Source organism: Cotesia glomerata, unplaced genomic scaffold (assembly GCF_020080835.1).
Source record: "Cotesia glomerata isolate CgM1 unplaced genomic scaffold, MPM_Cglom_v2.3 scaffold_25, whole genome shotgun sequence".
In the NCBI taxonomy this organism is placed as follows: domain Eukaryota; kingdom Metazoa; phylum Arthropoda; class Insecta; order Hymenoptera; family Braconidae; genus Cotesia; species Cotesia glomerata.
Window position 1 is genome coordinate 30,553 of NW_025402996.1, and position 13,660 is coordinate 44,212.

At 29.1% G+C, this 13,660-nt stretch overlaps 3 protein-coding genes across 5 annotated transcripts; 1 reads left to right on the plus strand and 2 right to left on the minus strand.

Moving 5' to 3' along the window:
• Positions 1–145: 145 nt before the first annotated feature.
• On the minus strand, positions 146–3,049 carry LOC123274187 (cap-specific mRNA (nucleoside-2'-O-)-methyltransferase 1). Its single transcript, XM_044741702.1, has 2 exons — positions 2,823–3,049; positions 146–2,646 (listed from the first exon to the last, which is right to left on the minus strand). The coding sequence occupies exons 1-2, from the start codon at positions 2,902–2,904 to the stop codon at positions 218–220; spliced, it is 2,511 nt and encodes an 836-aa protein (XP_044597637.1). The 5' UTR covers positions 2,905–3,049; the 3' UTR covers positions 146–217.
• Positions 3,050–3,723: 674 nt separating this feature from the next.
• On the plus strand, positions 3,724–5,889 carry LOC123274189 (probable N-acetyltransferase san). Of its 2 annotated transcripts, XM_044741707.1 has the most exons (5): positions 3,724–3,904; positions 4,098–4,144; positions 4,252–4,408; positions 4,488–4,654; positions 5,526–5,889. In XM_044741707.1, exons 2-5 carry the CDS (start codon positions 4,140–4,142, stop codon positions 5,692–5,694), a joined length of 498 nt encoding a protein of 165 aa, XP_044597642.1. In that variant the 5' UTR covers positions 3,724–3,904; positions 4,098–4,139; the 3' UTR covers positions 5,695–5,889. The 2 variants fall into 2 exon arrangements, with proteins under 2 accessions (XP_044597642.1, XP_044597641.1); XM_044741706.1 differs by lacking the exon at positions 4,098–4,144 and having other exon boundaries at positions 3,726–3,904.
• Positions 4,487–10,234, minus strand: LOC123274188 (hormone-sensitive lipase). 2 transcript variants are annotated; one of them, XM_044741704.1, is made up of 7 exons: positions 9,308–10,234; positions 9,024–9,225; positions 8,737–8,950; positions 7,875–8,065; positions 6,780–7,802; positions 6,582–6,707; positions 4,487–5,311 (listed from the first exon to the last, which is right to left on the minus strand). In XM_044741704.1, exons 1-7 carry the CDS (start codon positions 9,682–9,684, stop codon positions 5,258–5,260), a joined length of 2,187 nt encoding a protein of 728 aa, XP_044597639.1. In that variant the 5' UTR covers positions 9,685–10,234; the 3' UTR covers positions 4,487–5,257. The 2 variants fall into 2 exon arrangements, with proteins under 2 accessions (XP_044597639.1, XP_044597638.1); XM_044741703.1 differs by lacking the exon at positions 4,487–5,311 and adding an exon at positions 6,199–6,503 and having other exon boundaries at positions 9,308–10,231.
• Between the last annotated feature and the right edge of the window lie 3,426 nt (positions 10,235–13,660).

Here is a 13,660-nt window from a genome sequence, read left to right on the forward strand (position 1 = left end):
ATGTCATAATATATAAATGTACAATATTTACAATACTTAAAAATATTTTTGAAAATTTGATCAGTCCAATAAAACAAAAATGAAAAATCTATAAAACCAATAAATTTTATTTTCATAAAATAAAACGTGAAATCGTTAAATTAAATTCAAAGATTAATAAATTGACTGAATAAAATAAAAATGAATATGTCAATGCTAGCATTAAAAAATTTATCAATTATTTTGAAGATTTATTAGGCAAATTACCTGGACAAATATTTCTAACTTCAGCATTAAGATCAGGCAGCGTTGGAGTATTTGGATCTTGCCAAGACCAAATGATCCGCGAACAAACAGTATTAACAAAATCGAGAGCTACTTCATCAGGTCGTCTATCATTATAATACTGCTTACCTGTTTGTGAATTAAAAAAATAGTGATGACCAGTAGAGCGACTTAAATATTTAGCCCAAGGCGGTTTAATAGAATTTAAAAATATCATACTACTAGGTATAATATAAAATTGTTCACGTTCATTTTGGTTGTCGACTGCGTAAGGTGGCTCACTAGGATGAAGAGCCTCTACTGGAGCATTATTTTTCAAAAGACGAGTTTTTAAGTTCATTACAGCCGAAAGATCATCATCTAATGAGTAAAGTGGTTTCGGACGTACACGCATTGCTTTTTTATTCTCCGGCGACCACAAAAGTTCGCAAAACTGTTCAATCATGGCATAACGTTCAAGTAAGTACATCCGACTAACGTCTTTATTACCAAGTAACCAAGCATCAATTATATGCAGCGCCGGAGATCTTCTTAGGGTTCTGCTTTCACCACGCATCTCCGTTACCAATTCAGCGTAAATAAATGTATCTGTTGGTAGTTCAATATTTTCAACTCGTATCCATGCTTTACGCATGTAACGATAAACTTTGGTACGACCAGCACTGTAATAAAAGGTTGGAGATTTTTCAGGATCAGAAAAATTTTTAGTTTCACATGGCAAACAAAACCAATTACAAGGACGGGTTAATAAAGTGGTTGACAAGTTGTCATTTGTTAATATTGTTGGTTTGTGGGTGTAAAGAGTTTGAAGCGCTGAACCGATGATAGCTTGCAGACGGTCATCAGGTTTTTCATCACGAGGTCGTGTACGGCTTTGATCAGGAAGATTCCAATACTGAAGACACTCTTTACGCATTTGAGACTGTCGTTTTTCATTCAACGTAGGGTCTTCACAGTAAGCTGCTATTTTTAATAACCCAACAACTTGTTTACTGCCGAGTGATTCATTGGATTCTTTCAAGTACATAAAAAAATTTTCGTCGTCTTGTAAAATATCCAGTGGTACCAATTCAATGACATCCTTATTAGGGTCATTTTTCAAAAGCAATTTATTAACTTCGTCAAAATACTGTATGACATCCTCAGTGCCTGGTAATTTGTCTTCACAAATTAAGTAGCGTTCAGAATTAGCTGGTCTAGAAGTATTTGGTTTAAAGATACAAACTCTTCTAAAACATCGGTGCATAATATAAATCAAACCTGCACTAAAAGGAGTGAATAAATCAAATACTTTAGTCACAAAATGACCACCCTCACGGACGATCTTGAGTGCAACGAGACACTGACAGAGATACAATTGTTTTGAAAGAATTTCTTGAATATTTTCTTGACCATCTACTGAAAATCCGCCATCAGACATCATAAAATGAACCCCTTTATTTCTAGTTGACTGCATAATAATACGTTGAAATGCTTGTTGATTATCTGGATCGTAAACATTACCATTGTCCTTGGGGCCGTAGACTGGATGAAAAGTTTCAGGAGATGCAGCGTAAAAATCTTCCAGCTTAAAGTTATTTGAATCACGCAATGTAAAGCCAAAACCCTTTGCTCCCCATTTGGTTCTCCACAAAACGTACTCGCTGAATCCACCAGGGCCAGCACATACATCGGCAAAATAAAGCGTTTCACTACTTTCAAAAAACTGTGGCTGTGTGAATATAAAATTACAGGCTTTGTCAATGTTTGCCATTTTTACAGCAGCGCGATTGAGGAAAAAAGCTCCACGAATTGTTTCAAAAGGATTTGAACGACTACGTGCACGATGCATTTCATTTTTGTCAAGCGTATCAAATATTGTTTTTGAATTAACTACCTGCTGAACAATATGCGGATCGCAAAATAATGTTTCATTGTCGATAGTATCTGGTCTGCGACCTAAAACAATCCACGAATTCATTTCATCTAAAGTAGGCGGCCTTTTAGAATTATCAAGCCAAAGCATGTTTTCATGAACATCTACGACTTCTGCTGATGGGTCCCATTTGAGAGTAGCTTCTGTCAATTTTTTATTGTCGTGACCTAAACCACGTCGACCTTTCTGCTGAAATGCTTCTACTGGTGCCACACGTCCCTGCTCATATTTACCAAGACCACGTCCTTCAGAGTAACCCATTTTCTGCATTAAACGACGACCTATGTCAGAAGTTGTCTGCTCCATTGCAGGTGTCACTTGGTGTGACAATTCTCTGTTTGATTCATTATCTGAATCGTTATCAAATTTAGCGCGTTTTTCATCATACATTAAGTCATCGTCTGACTCAGACAATTTACGTTTTGAAGACATCATTGTACTGTAAGTCGGTGCACTTCCATCAGAATCTAAAATTGGCAATAATCAAGAATGATAATTAATAAATTTAATTTTTTTTTTTCACAGTAAGTACTTATAGTATTAAGTAACTATAATTAAACAAGCAGGTATCAATAGTATTTCAAGGTTCGAGGGAGATAGTATTACGAAAAATAATATTATTTACAAAATATTGATAACATACCACTACTTAACCTCGAAGATTCCATTATTGAATTCGTTAATGACAAATTATTATTTTCAGTTAAAACTTCAGCTATTGACATTTTTTAACAACTAACATTAAGTTTGAAACTTCTTACACACAACTACTATTTATTTAAAGTTTATTTAATAATCAAAAACATTTTGTTAATAAAGTCATGACGACAGTCACATATACACGATCAACATGTATGTATGTAATGTACTATATGTATAGTACGTTGATGCACCACTTACGTCAACAAACTGTAGAGTAATGTTATAAACCGATAAAAAAAACTAAATTAATTTAGCGGAAAAAAATTTAATTGCCGGGAATTTAGATATTTAATTATTAATTCAAGTTAACAATTAAAATTTACATATTCTTCATATTCTGTTATTAATTTTAAATATATTAATACAACTGTCAAGAAACTAATTTTTTTATTATCATAGATATTTTAACCCTTCAGTACCCTCGCTATGAGAATTTTTCTCACGCAACAACATTCAACTTATAGGATGTCGCTGCAGTGCAAGTGAGACACTAAAAAGAACGTGGGTACTGAAGGGTTAAAAATATCAATATAAGTATTTACTTATATAATTGTGAGAAAAATTTTTAAATTATAATAATGAGTTGTTTAAAATAAAGGAAAATAATATAATATATTTAAAAAGTTTAGAATTAATGTTTTTTTTAATCATTCTCAATAGTATTGAATTTTTTTTTTTAAGTTAATCAAAATAAAAATATGAATTAAAAAAAAATGTCAAAAAAAATTTACGAACTTTTGAAAAATTGTTTATTAATTATATTTCTTATTAAAAATAACTCCAAAATAACTATTTCAAAAATTTTAGGCGGCTATAAACGGAAATCCGATGGAAGCGGCTTAAAGCAAAAAAAAAAAGAACAACATACACACAGCAGATATTCATATATATATACATATGTATGCACACAAGTATATCATACTGCTTGCGCGGTAGAATCGACTCTTTTCTTGATTTCCTCGTTACTCTCATTCACAATCTTTACGAGTACACTCTCTTGACATCCGTGTAAAATATGACCAGGTAAAACTTTTATAAAATATTTTAGGTTATAAAAATTCATTAATTTATTTGAGTAATAGTATCTGTAACTTCAAATTCGTCTAATTGTCAATTAAACTGACCAATGTGTAAATATCTGTAAATGTTATTAAGTTAACAAATATCACAATGAATTAAATTTAACAATAAATGTCTGATATTATGTTTTTAAAAGTAGTTATCATTGAATGAACTACTGGTGTGATCCTCGTGCGCAATGCCGTACGTTTTTCTTTTTTACAATTAATAATTAAATGTATTTTAATTATATTGTGATTTAATATTTGTTTTATAATTAATTGATTTTATTATTTTTTTTTCCATTTCAGGGCTAAAATAGAACTTGGCGATGTGACCCAGCACAATATTAAACAATTAAAATTACTTAATCAAGTTGTGTTTCCAGTATCATACAATGAAAAATTTTATAAGGATGTCTTGGAGGCTGGTGAACTTGCCAAGTTAGCTTATTACAATGACATTGTGGTATTTATATAACCTTGTTTATTATTTATACATGATTGGTATCTAAATAATATTTTGATGTATTTAATTGCCTGAAAAGGTCGGAGCAGTTTGCTGTAGAGTTGACACATCGGAAAATTCACGAAGGTTGTACATAATGACGTTAGGATGTCTGTCACCCTACAGAAGGCTTGGTATTGGCACAGTTATGGTACAACATGTATTAAATTATGTACACAAAGACGGGAATTTCGATTCAATATTTCTGTAAGTTTATTCAATTTTTTTTTTAATTCATTCATTTTACAATTACTTTATAATATTATTCTTCAAATATATATTACAAATTTATTTGCCTAACATTTGTCACATAATTTTATCTGTAAAAATTTTAATTAATAATTGTCGTGTAATTATCATTGTTGGTAAGAACACTTTATTTTTGGCATAAATAAATTGTTAAAAACGATGATTTTCAAATTTTCATAAATTATATGAAAGATCTAATGAACTATAAATTAATGTTTTTCTTTTTTGTTAAATAATATACTTACGATTGTTAAAGAATAATTGATAGAATAAAATTTTTTTAAGTACATTCTACGTAGATGTATGCGTAGCCGAAGAGAATAAGTAGTTAATATTATATGACATTTACTCAGCTTTAACTATCTATGAGCGTTGATAAAGGAAATCCAGTAAAATTTCAGTGCGTCTGTTATCCTCTACGGACTCTGAAGAGACGAAGAATAAAAGCTGAAGTTTTCATTTTTTTTTCTTAGCTCTCAAATATTAAAAAACCGCTTAAATATTTCACAGTGTTTTTCAATTATTTTATTCAATTGTCGTTGCTTACATTTAGGACAATATTCACTGTAGGTTCTTAAATAATTTATTCCTTATGAGTTTGTTTATCAGTTTAAGCTGAAAAAGAAAAATATTTCGTGAAATTTACACTGATTGATTTAATACTGTCTTTAACAAAGTTATGTGACATAAAAATAATATGAGTAAATTTGTATAATATATTTAAATTGTAAATATAACTGGTCAATAATTTAGTAAAAATATTTAGTTGTATATAATTGTAATAGATAAGATAATAATCGAATTTTAACGCGACGGAATTTTTTTATAGGCATGTTCAAGTAAACAACGAAGGAGCAATTGATTTTTATAAAAAGTTTGGCTTTGAAATCGTGGAAACAAAACAACATTATTATAAAAGAATTGAACCTGCTGACGCACATGTGCTTCAAAAAACCCTACGCCCACAAATTAACTCAAATCATCAAATTTCAACTTAATATAATAAAAATCCTAAAATTGATAACAGTAAATAAATAACCAGCAAAAGTAAATATTTAAATCAAATCAATTATCGTGAGTAAAATTACATTTTTTGTTTATCTTATCCCGGTCATTTTTTTCTGTCAAAATTTTAATTAATTTTTTGTTTATCCGTTGTACAAAATGTCAATAAAAGATACTCTCATTTCTTATATTGTTTTCTTCCATTATAAAAATATTAATTACTTGAAATATAATTTTATAACAATCACTTAGTAATTAAATTATTGTTTTAACAATTTCATTTTCTTTAAATTATTTATTTATTTTTCCGCACATAGTGTGCATTAGATCGTTGAAATTTTTTAAATAGATAAAATAAAAAATTAGGTGACTTGTTTGTAAAAAAATAAAAAATTAAATTAAAAATTATCTTGTATTTGAAATAATTATATTAATTATATCATAAAATAATAAACCCGTGCTGCCATGATATAACAATAAAAAAAAACTGAGAGGTCTGTGTTTTTATTTCATATTATTGTCCGTCCTGCGGATTCGAATCTCTGGATTAATACATATGTATATTTATATTTATATAAATAGAAATATTTAATTTATAATTATTATATATTTAGGCATCGAACAATTATTATGCATTCATTTTGGTCAGCGTTTTGACTTTAAACATTTACAAATTTCATTACAAGATTTAAGTCAAACGGCATTTAAATATCTACTAAAGCTTTAGTTATCATTACATATTCATTAATTGCTTAATTCGTTTTATACATAACTCCGATCCTTCGAGAGCTTCTTTAGACATCTAAAAAAAAAAAAAAAAATTGTCAACAATAATATTTCTCTAAAAATAATAAAATACTTTTATTAGAATTATACTAACCACGGATAAACTTAAAAATCCATGAGGCAACCCTTTTACAATGTCTAAAGAAACGTCAATATCAAGTTGTTTTAATTTACGTCCAAACATAACACAGTCATCCAGACAAGGGTCCAATTCTGACGTCTATAAAAAAAGGAATTGAAAAATATTTTGAGAAAAATTGTCTTTTTAAAAAATAAACTAATTAATACTAACCAATATTTTAGTTGGTGGTAATTTACGTAATAAATCATCAGATGACCGATAAGGACTTAGTAAAGGATCACGTGGAACAGTAAAAACAAATTCTTCACTTGGACTTTTAGAGTCTTCGTCGTCTAGTTCACGTAATTTCTGATTACTTTTACCAAATGATAAGCCAAAGAAACCAACTGACGTATTACTGTCAGAATAATTATCATAATTATTAGCAACACTATTCGCCGATGATGAAGAAAGCCGTGCTGCGGCATTTTTATAAAAGTCGAAAAATCTTTGAATGTAATCCTGTGATGATTCAGTTGTTGAATTAGCTTGAGGCACCTGAGTAGCGTCAACGTCAACTAAACTAACTGAATTTAATGTTGAATCAGACGGTAATGATTCTAGTTTATTTTTGCTTCCCGCTTCATCTCCATTTGGACTTAATGCTAAAGCAATAAGATCACTCTCACTGACTTCAGCGAATGAATCTGTGTCAGAAGGAGTTGATTCAAGATCAGCTTCTTTATCTTTTACACAAGTTCGAGTATCACCAAGTGTATAAGCCTTTAAACAACGCATCATAAATCCAAATGGTAACAGTGGATCAGTCAATCCAAGCATTCTTGAAGGTGACGGTACAAATTCCACTAGCACTGGTACGTAAGCCATAAAAATGCCATCTGGTTTACGAATATTCATCTCTATACATTTAGTAGTTAACGCTAAATTTAAATTAGCACCTGCTGAATCACCAATTACGATTATTTTTTTAGCAGTACTTCCTAATAATGAGTTAGCATGCTTTAATGCCCAAGCATAGGAATAAACAACTTCCTCGATAGCTCGTGGATAGGGTGCTTCAGGTGCTAAACTGTAATCAACACTCAATACTGGTGCATCAAGTTCTACTGCCCAACTACGCAAATACGGCTCGTGTGACTTTGAAGTTTGTGCTACGAAACCACCACCATGACAGTGGAATAAGAGTACATCTGACGATCCGAACAATTCTCCACTTGCACGAGCAGATCCAACCTACGGTAAAGTACAAGTTTTTTTATATTTGCTAATTATATTTACTACATGTGAAATAATTTAATAGCATACCATTCCTATTCTGCGCTTTGCACTCAATAATCTCACGTGGATCGGTTTTTTTCCTATATGGCTATTCGGAATAGGTATTTTTACATCAGTACCATCAATTGATGGCAATATTAATTCTTCTGGAGGGATTGATATCACTTGATTTATTGGCAACGAAGGCATTAACATTAATGGCACAAATTGAACTATGTCTTGAAAATAATAAATCAATATTTTAATTTTAAAATAATAAATTTAAAATATTTAATTATGTATAACCCGTAGTGGTCACACTTCTTAAAAATAACGTAATGGTCATACTGGTCTAGTTGACCCCATGCACGGAAAAAATTGTTGCTACTTGCGTTCTTTTCAATATTTTCACTCGAACCACACATGAGAGTAATTCTTAACACTTCCACTGAATAAATCAATCGTTTTTTAATTTTTTTTAATTGTTTAATTATAAAAAAAAAAGCGAGAAAATCAAATTTCGAAAAATTTGACTTTTTTTTTACTAAAAACTTCATTTTTTAAGATAAATGAAAATGACCTCCGGGGTTCTTCTCCGGATATCGCATACTTTGAAAAAAAGTAGTGTCATATCGAGATTTTCAAAAAGTATATTTATTTGTGCAAATGAAATCGTAAATTTCTATGAATCTAAAAAAATCTTCAAAAAATAATAGATGGTACCATAGATACCATTTTGAATGATATCTTCGAAGCAAGAGCAACTAAAAAATTTCCTGGGATCATCTAGACCTATAATGACCACTACGGGTTAACAAGTAGATGTAAATTTAGAATGAAGTTATTTTTTATATATATAGTGTACAGCTGTATTAATTTGACTTTAATAAAAAATGAAAAACAAACTAACCAGCTTCATTGAGCATCCAAAATGATTTACAAAAATCCACTTCAGCACGTTGAGAAATATTAACAACTCGACGAGCACGTGCCTCTGGATCAATAAAGTATTTAACCGATTGAGTACATCTATTGAGTAAGGATCCATTAGAGTAATAAATTTCACTGAAAGTTGCCATGGATGACAGCAATGTTTTGAGTACGTATTTAATACTGTCTGCAAACTATTCAATATTTAATTAATAATTATTGATTAATAATAATTAAAAAAAAAAATCATTTAATTATATAAATTACTTGGAAAGCTAGACATCTTCCATAGAAGCAATATTGATCGATATTTCCAGCCTGATTTAATAGTTCTTGAGGGCTATGTTCATCTGAAGGAAATAATGACAATTTACCATCACTTGCTAATTCACTCCAACTGTAAAGCGTCTTTAAATGATGTAAAAACGTTTTAAGAGCTACAATTAATTGTGAACATGCTTCTATTTCTCTGTAAATAAATAAATAAATAATTCATGAGTAAAAATAATTATTCGTTGAGAGTGAATTTTTAATAAATTTTAATAGTATACCTCATATAATTGGATTTTCTAAAAAGTACTGAGTCTTTGTAGGAAAAAATATGCCTGCATACTCCACCAGTGTGCAGTAAACATTGGTCAACAAGTTTAAGAAAACTTCGATATCCATTACCTGGTGTAATTTCATCAAAATCAAACTGTGGTGCAATATCTGATATTTCTTTGTACAATTCACGAAATTCATTGTAATTGTCAAGTATAACAATGTGTGCAGCGTGTATCCTTAAGCCATTTTCGTCCAAATGTTTTGAAAAAAAATTACGATTTAAGCATGCTAGCTCATGCAATACTCTCCAAAGAGGTGGATCACTTTCCTGATTCGCATCATCAGCCTCTGATGGCAACGTTAATTCGTCGTCAGATGACATTAGAATTAATTTATTTAAAAAATATCTCAATTAAATTAATTTAAATACAATAAATAACATAATATAAAGCAAACACAATTAAAAAATTAGACTAGATTATCACTTTGAACATCCATGACTAATGAATAAATTTTCTGCGATTAATTTTAAATGACACTCCAAAGGTCAGAGTTTATATTATGCAGCGATGATACTTGATAAGATATTTAAAATTTAAATTTAAAAATCAATTGATTGAGATTATATGTAAATAATCTTGACATATTTTTTGTCACTTTGTCACAACAGCACCAAATGTTTACAGTGTCATAACTTGAATTTTTTTAAGGTTATTTTAACAAAATACATATATATATATTGTATTAAACTAAAATTGCGTCGAAAGTAATTATAATAATAATACTGATTTATTTATTTACAAGCGTTACTGAAATTATTAAATTATTTTTTATTATTTGACATGTCATCTCCCTATTACTCTTAGAATTTGACGTTTATAATGAAATAACAATAATAGTGTTTGACGTTTCACTATTAGATTTCAATATATAGTCGTCCAAGCAAGAGAATAAACCTCGGGTTTGTTCGGGATTTTTACCCTATTTTATGAATTTATTCACTGCACATGCGTCAACACTAGAAACTCGGAAGTTGTATTCCTACGGGAGCGGTAAATTTAAATAAGGTTTAATATCGTATTTAATAATTCCCAGATGGCGTTCGTATGCACTTATAATTAATTATGGAGGAATTATAAATACTTTAAAAAAACCTACCTACACGCTTTATAAAAATAATAATATTATTATTTATTTATTTCCTTGTATACAACCCAACAGCCAGAAGGCCAATAACAGGGTCTCTAAATAAGTTTATACAAATTACATAGTATAAATTAAAACTAAGTGCACTATACTGGTAGTGTTTAAAAAGAGAAAAGTGATAGAAAAAAAGGAAAAAAAGAAAACACTGAAATTTTTACAGTTTTACAGATATTAAAATAAATATAATATAATATTAATTTAATAATAATTATAATATATAATAATTAACTAAAGATGTGAGGGATATATTGAAAGTGATATTAATGTTTTACTGGTTTGAGTATGAATATGATTATTAATTTGTTAATTTGATTTGATTGTTTGTTATCTGAGAGATACCAACAGAGCTGTGATTACATTATATTAAAAAAAATAAAAAAATCAGTACTCTTACTCCATAGCCATCAATGTTACGTCTCACTCGGTAAAAAAATTTGATAATTATCACAGCCTTGAAGTTTTGAACTTCTTATGATTACATATGGACACCCAATTCGGAAATTTTTAAGTTTTAGCAGAATTATTTTCGAACTATAAAAAATGACAATTTTTAACTTCCCGCTAAGAAAATTGAAAATTTTCGAAAAGAAATAGGGAAGTTGTTGGTTTCACCCCGATTTTCGAAAATCGAGTTTTTATCGGATCTCGACGTTTTGAGGTCCTAGGAAGGGAAGCTATTCTGACTAATTTCACGATAACGTCTGTATGTCTGTGCGTGTGTGTGGATGTGATGTAAACCTCTCACAACTTTTGAACAGCTTGATCGATTTGATCGCAGTTAGTGCTATTTGAAAGGGCTTGACTCAACTTAGATTCTGAATACAATTTGGACTGATTCGAGCCGGTAGATCTTAAGAAATCTCAAAAAAACTACGAAAAACATTTTTTTTTAATACGATTTTTTTGGAATAACTTTTAAACGGCTCTACTGATCGATTCCAAAAACAAATCAGCTCTTAACACAAAAAAAATCACGTCGATCGTCGCCAGGCCAATTCGTAAGTTATCGAAGAGCTCAAAATAACACATAAATTATATTTTGGAGCTCGAAGAGCTCAAAAACATCATAAGTGCAATTTTAAGCGCTTAGGTACTGAATTATCGGGAAGTCGCAGGGATGGTCTTTCGGATCAACTGTTTATTTAATCTTTATTAACCAATAAATGTTCGCAATATTTTCCACATCAGCTTTTAATTCAAATTAAAAAATTTTAGTTTGACTAATCAACAAAAGTATTCAAAATTCCGTTAGAATTTTGTTATTTCGCTTAATTTATTCTGAATCAATTTTGCAAACGACGATAATCTGAAGCAACATTTTTTAAGTCTTCAACTTATAAAAAGCTAATTCAATAATTTTATATGCTTATCGTTATGATTATCATTAAAAATAATATTAATAAGTAGGAATGTGGAAATTTAAATATATTAAAAAAGTATTAGATAATTATTTAAAATAAATTCAATTTAACTGAACCTTGAAATCATTCTTTCGAAAAAAAAATCTTAAATTCAGAATTAAAATCACTATTAGTTTAAGATAAAAGAATTTATAAGTTCTGACCTAAAGTTACTTTCATGGTAAACAGCATTTTTCCTTTTTCATTTCAAAGACATCTTTAAAATATTGAAATATATTTTTATGACTAAATTTGAAAAAAAAAAAAACTAATGAGCAAATAACAACACATTTCTGATAATTTTATCAAACATAATAACAAAATTAAAAATTCATGAAAACAATTTTCTACTTCATAAATATATGATCATGTGTTGTTTTTGTCCCCTGTTTTCTTTTGTAATGAGTCAAACATTCTGAGAATTAATCGAGTTATCAAATCAGCAAACATCTATAGGATATTACACGTGTTATTATTTTTTTTGCAATTAGTCGCATACACGACTAGCGATTTACAATATTATCGTGTAGAATAGAAAGAGAAGTCGGGTTATTCCGTATCTTGCTGTATACAGTTTCACAGTAAACACTTTTGTTTATCAAACTTATCCTCGAAATCCGTGACGTAATATTGGACCAATCAGTTTCTTCCATTCCGCGGGTGTGCGCCGCGTAAGATAATGACGTGTTTTTCGAAATATCGCTTGCAACACACAGCGTGTAATAACACACAACATTTAAACAGTCACTAAAATCTTATTGGACGATTATACCATCACGCTTTTCTCCTTCTTTACTTTTATTTTTATTCTGTATCGTACGATAAAATGCCAACTGAGCAACATTCACTCATCAGCGATACAGGTTACTTATTCTTATTACTATTTTATTTAACGTAACGTTCAATTAACTAGACAAGTTAGTCTATTACATGCGATATTTTTCTGCTATTCATGTAAGAATTATACTTTATGAATAATTAATGTTTCTCTCATAGTTTGTAGCGTAATATTATTAATTATGAAGAAAGTAACTCCACTTTCTTATTTTAGATGTATATGAGTAGAAAGAAGCAAACAAGTCCTTCAAGAAAATGTTGATAAGATTTTATTAATGGTTCAATATTTTTTGCGATTACCTAACACATAGTGATATAATTATGGTGTAATTAAAAACATAGAATGAATGATTTTTTTTTCTTCATACTTTTTCATGCAAAAACACTCGAAAAATCAATTACAAAATTATTTTTCATATAATTAAAATTTAATATAAGTTTATTTATTTTATTAATTTCTTTTGGTCGGAAAAATTAATGAAGAACATGAAAATTGCAAGAAGAAAGAGATATTCATAACTTTTTTTTGTTATTCTAAAGGAGTAACGAATAAAAAAAAAATGATTACTATTAATGAAATTTGTAGCTGACTCATCTACTTTTGTCTATCATTTTCTTTATTGATAATATAATTTTATTACAAAGGTCAATTTTCAATAGAATTAACTTGAAATATTCTGTATCTAAAAAATAAATTAATATATTTTCAAGGTCCATGTGTTTTGGTCGCTGTTCATTATAAATTTTATTATTAATAATACAATTATATACAGTTAAAAACATTTTTTTGTAGCCACTTATGAACTCGAGAATCAATTATAGTAGATATGAGTACAAAGATGTGCAACTATATTGTCCAAGAGGCCACTGACCCGGTTCTTAATGGCAATAACCGACAAAAAAAAAAATAAAAAA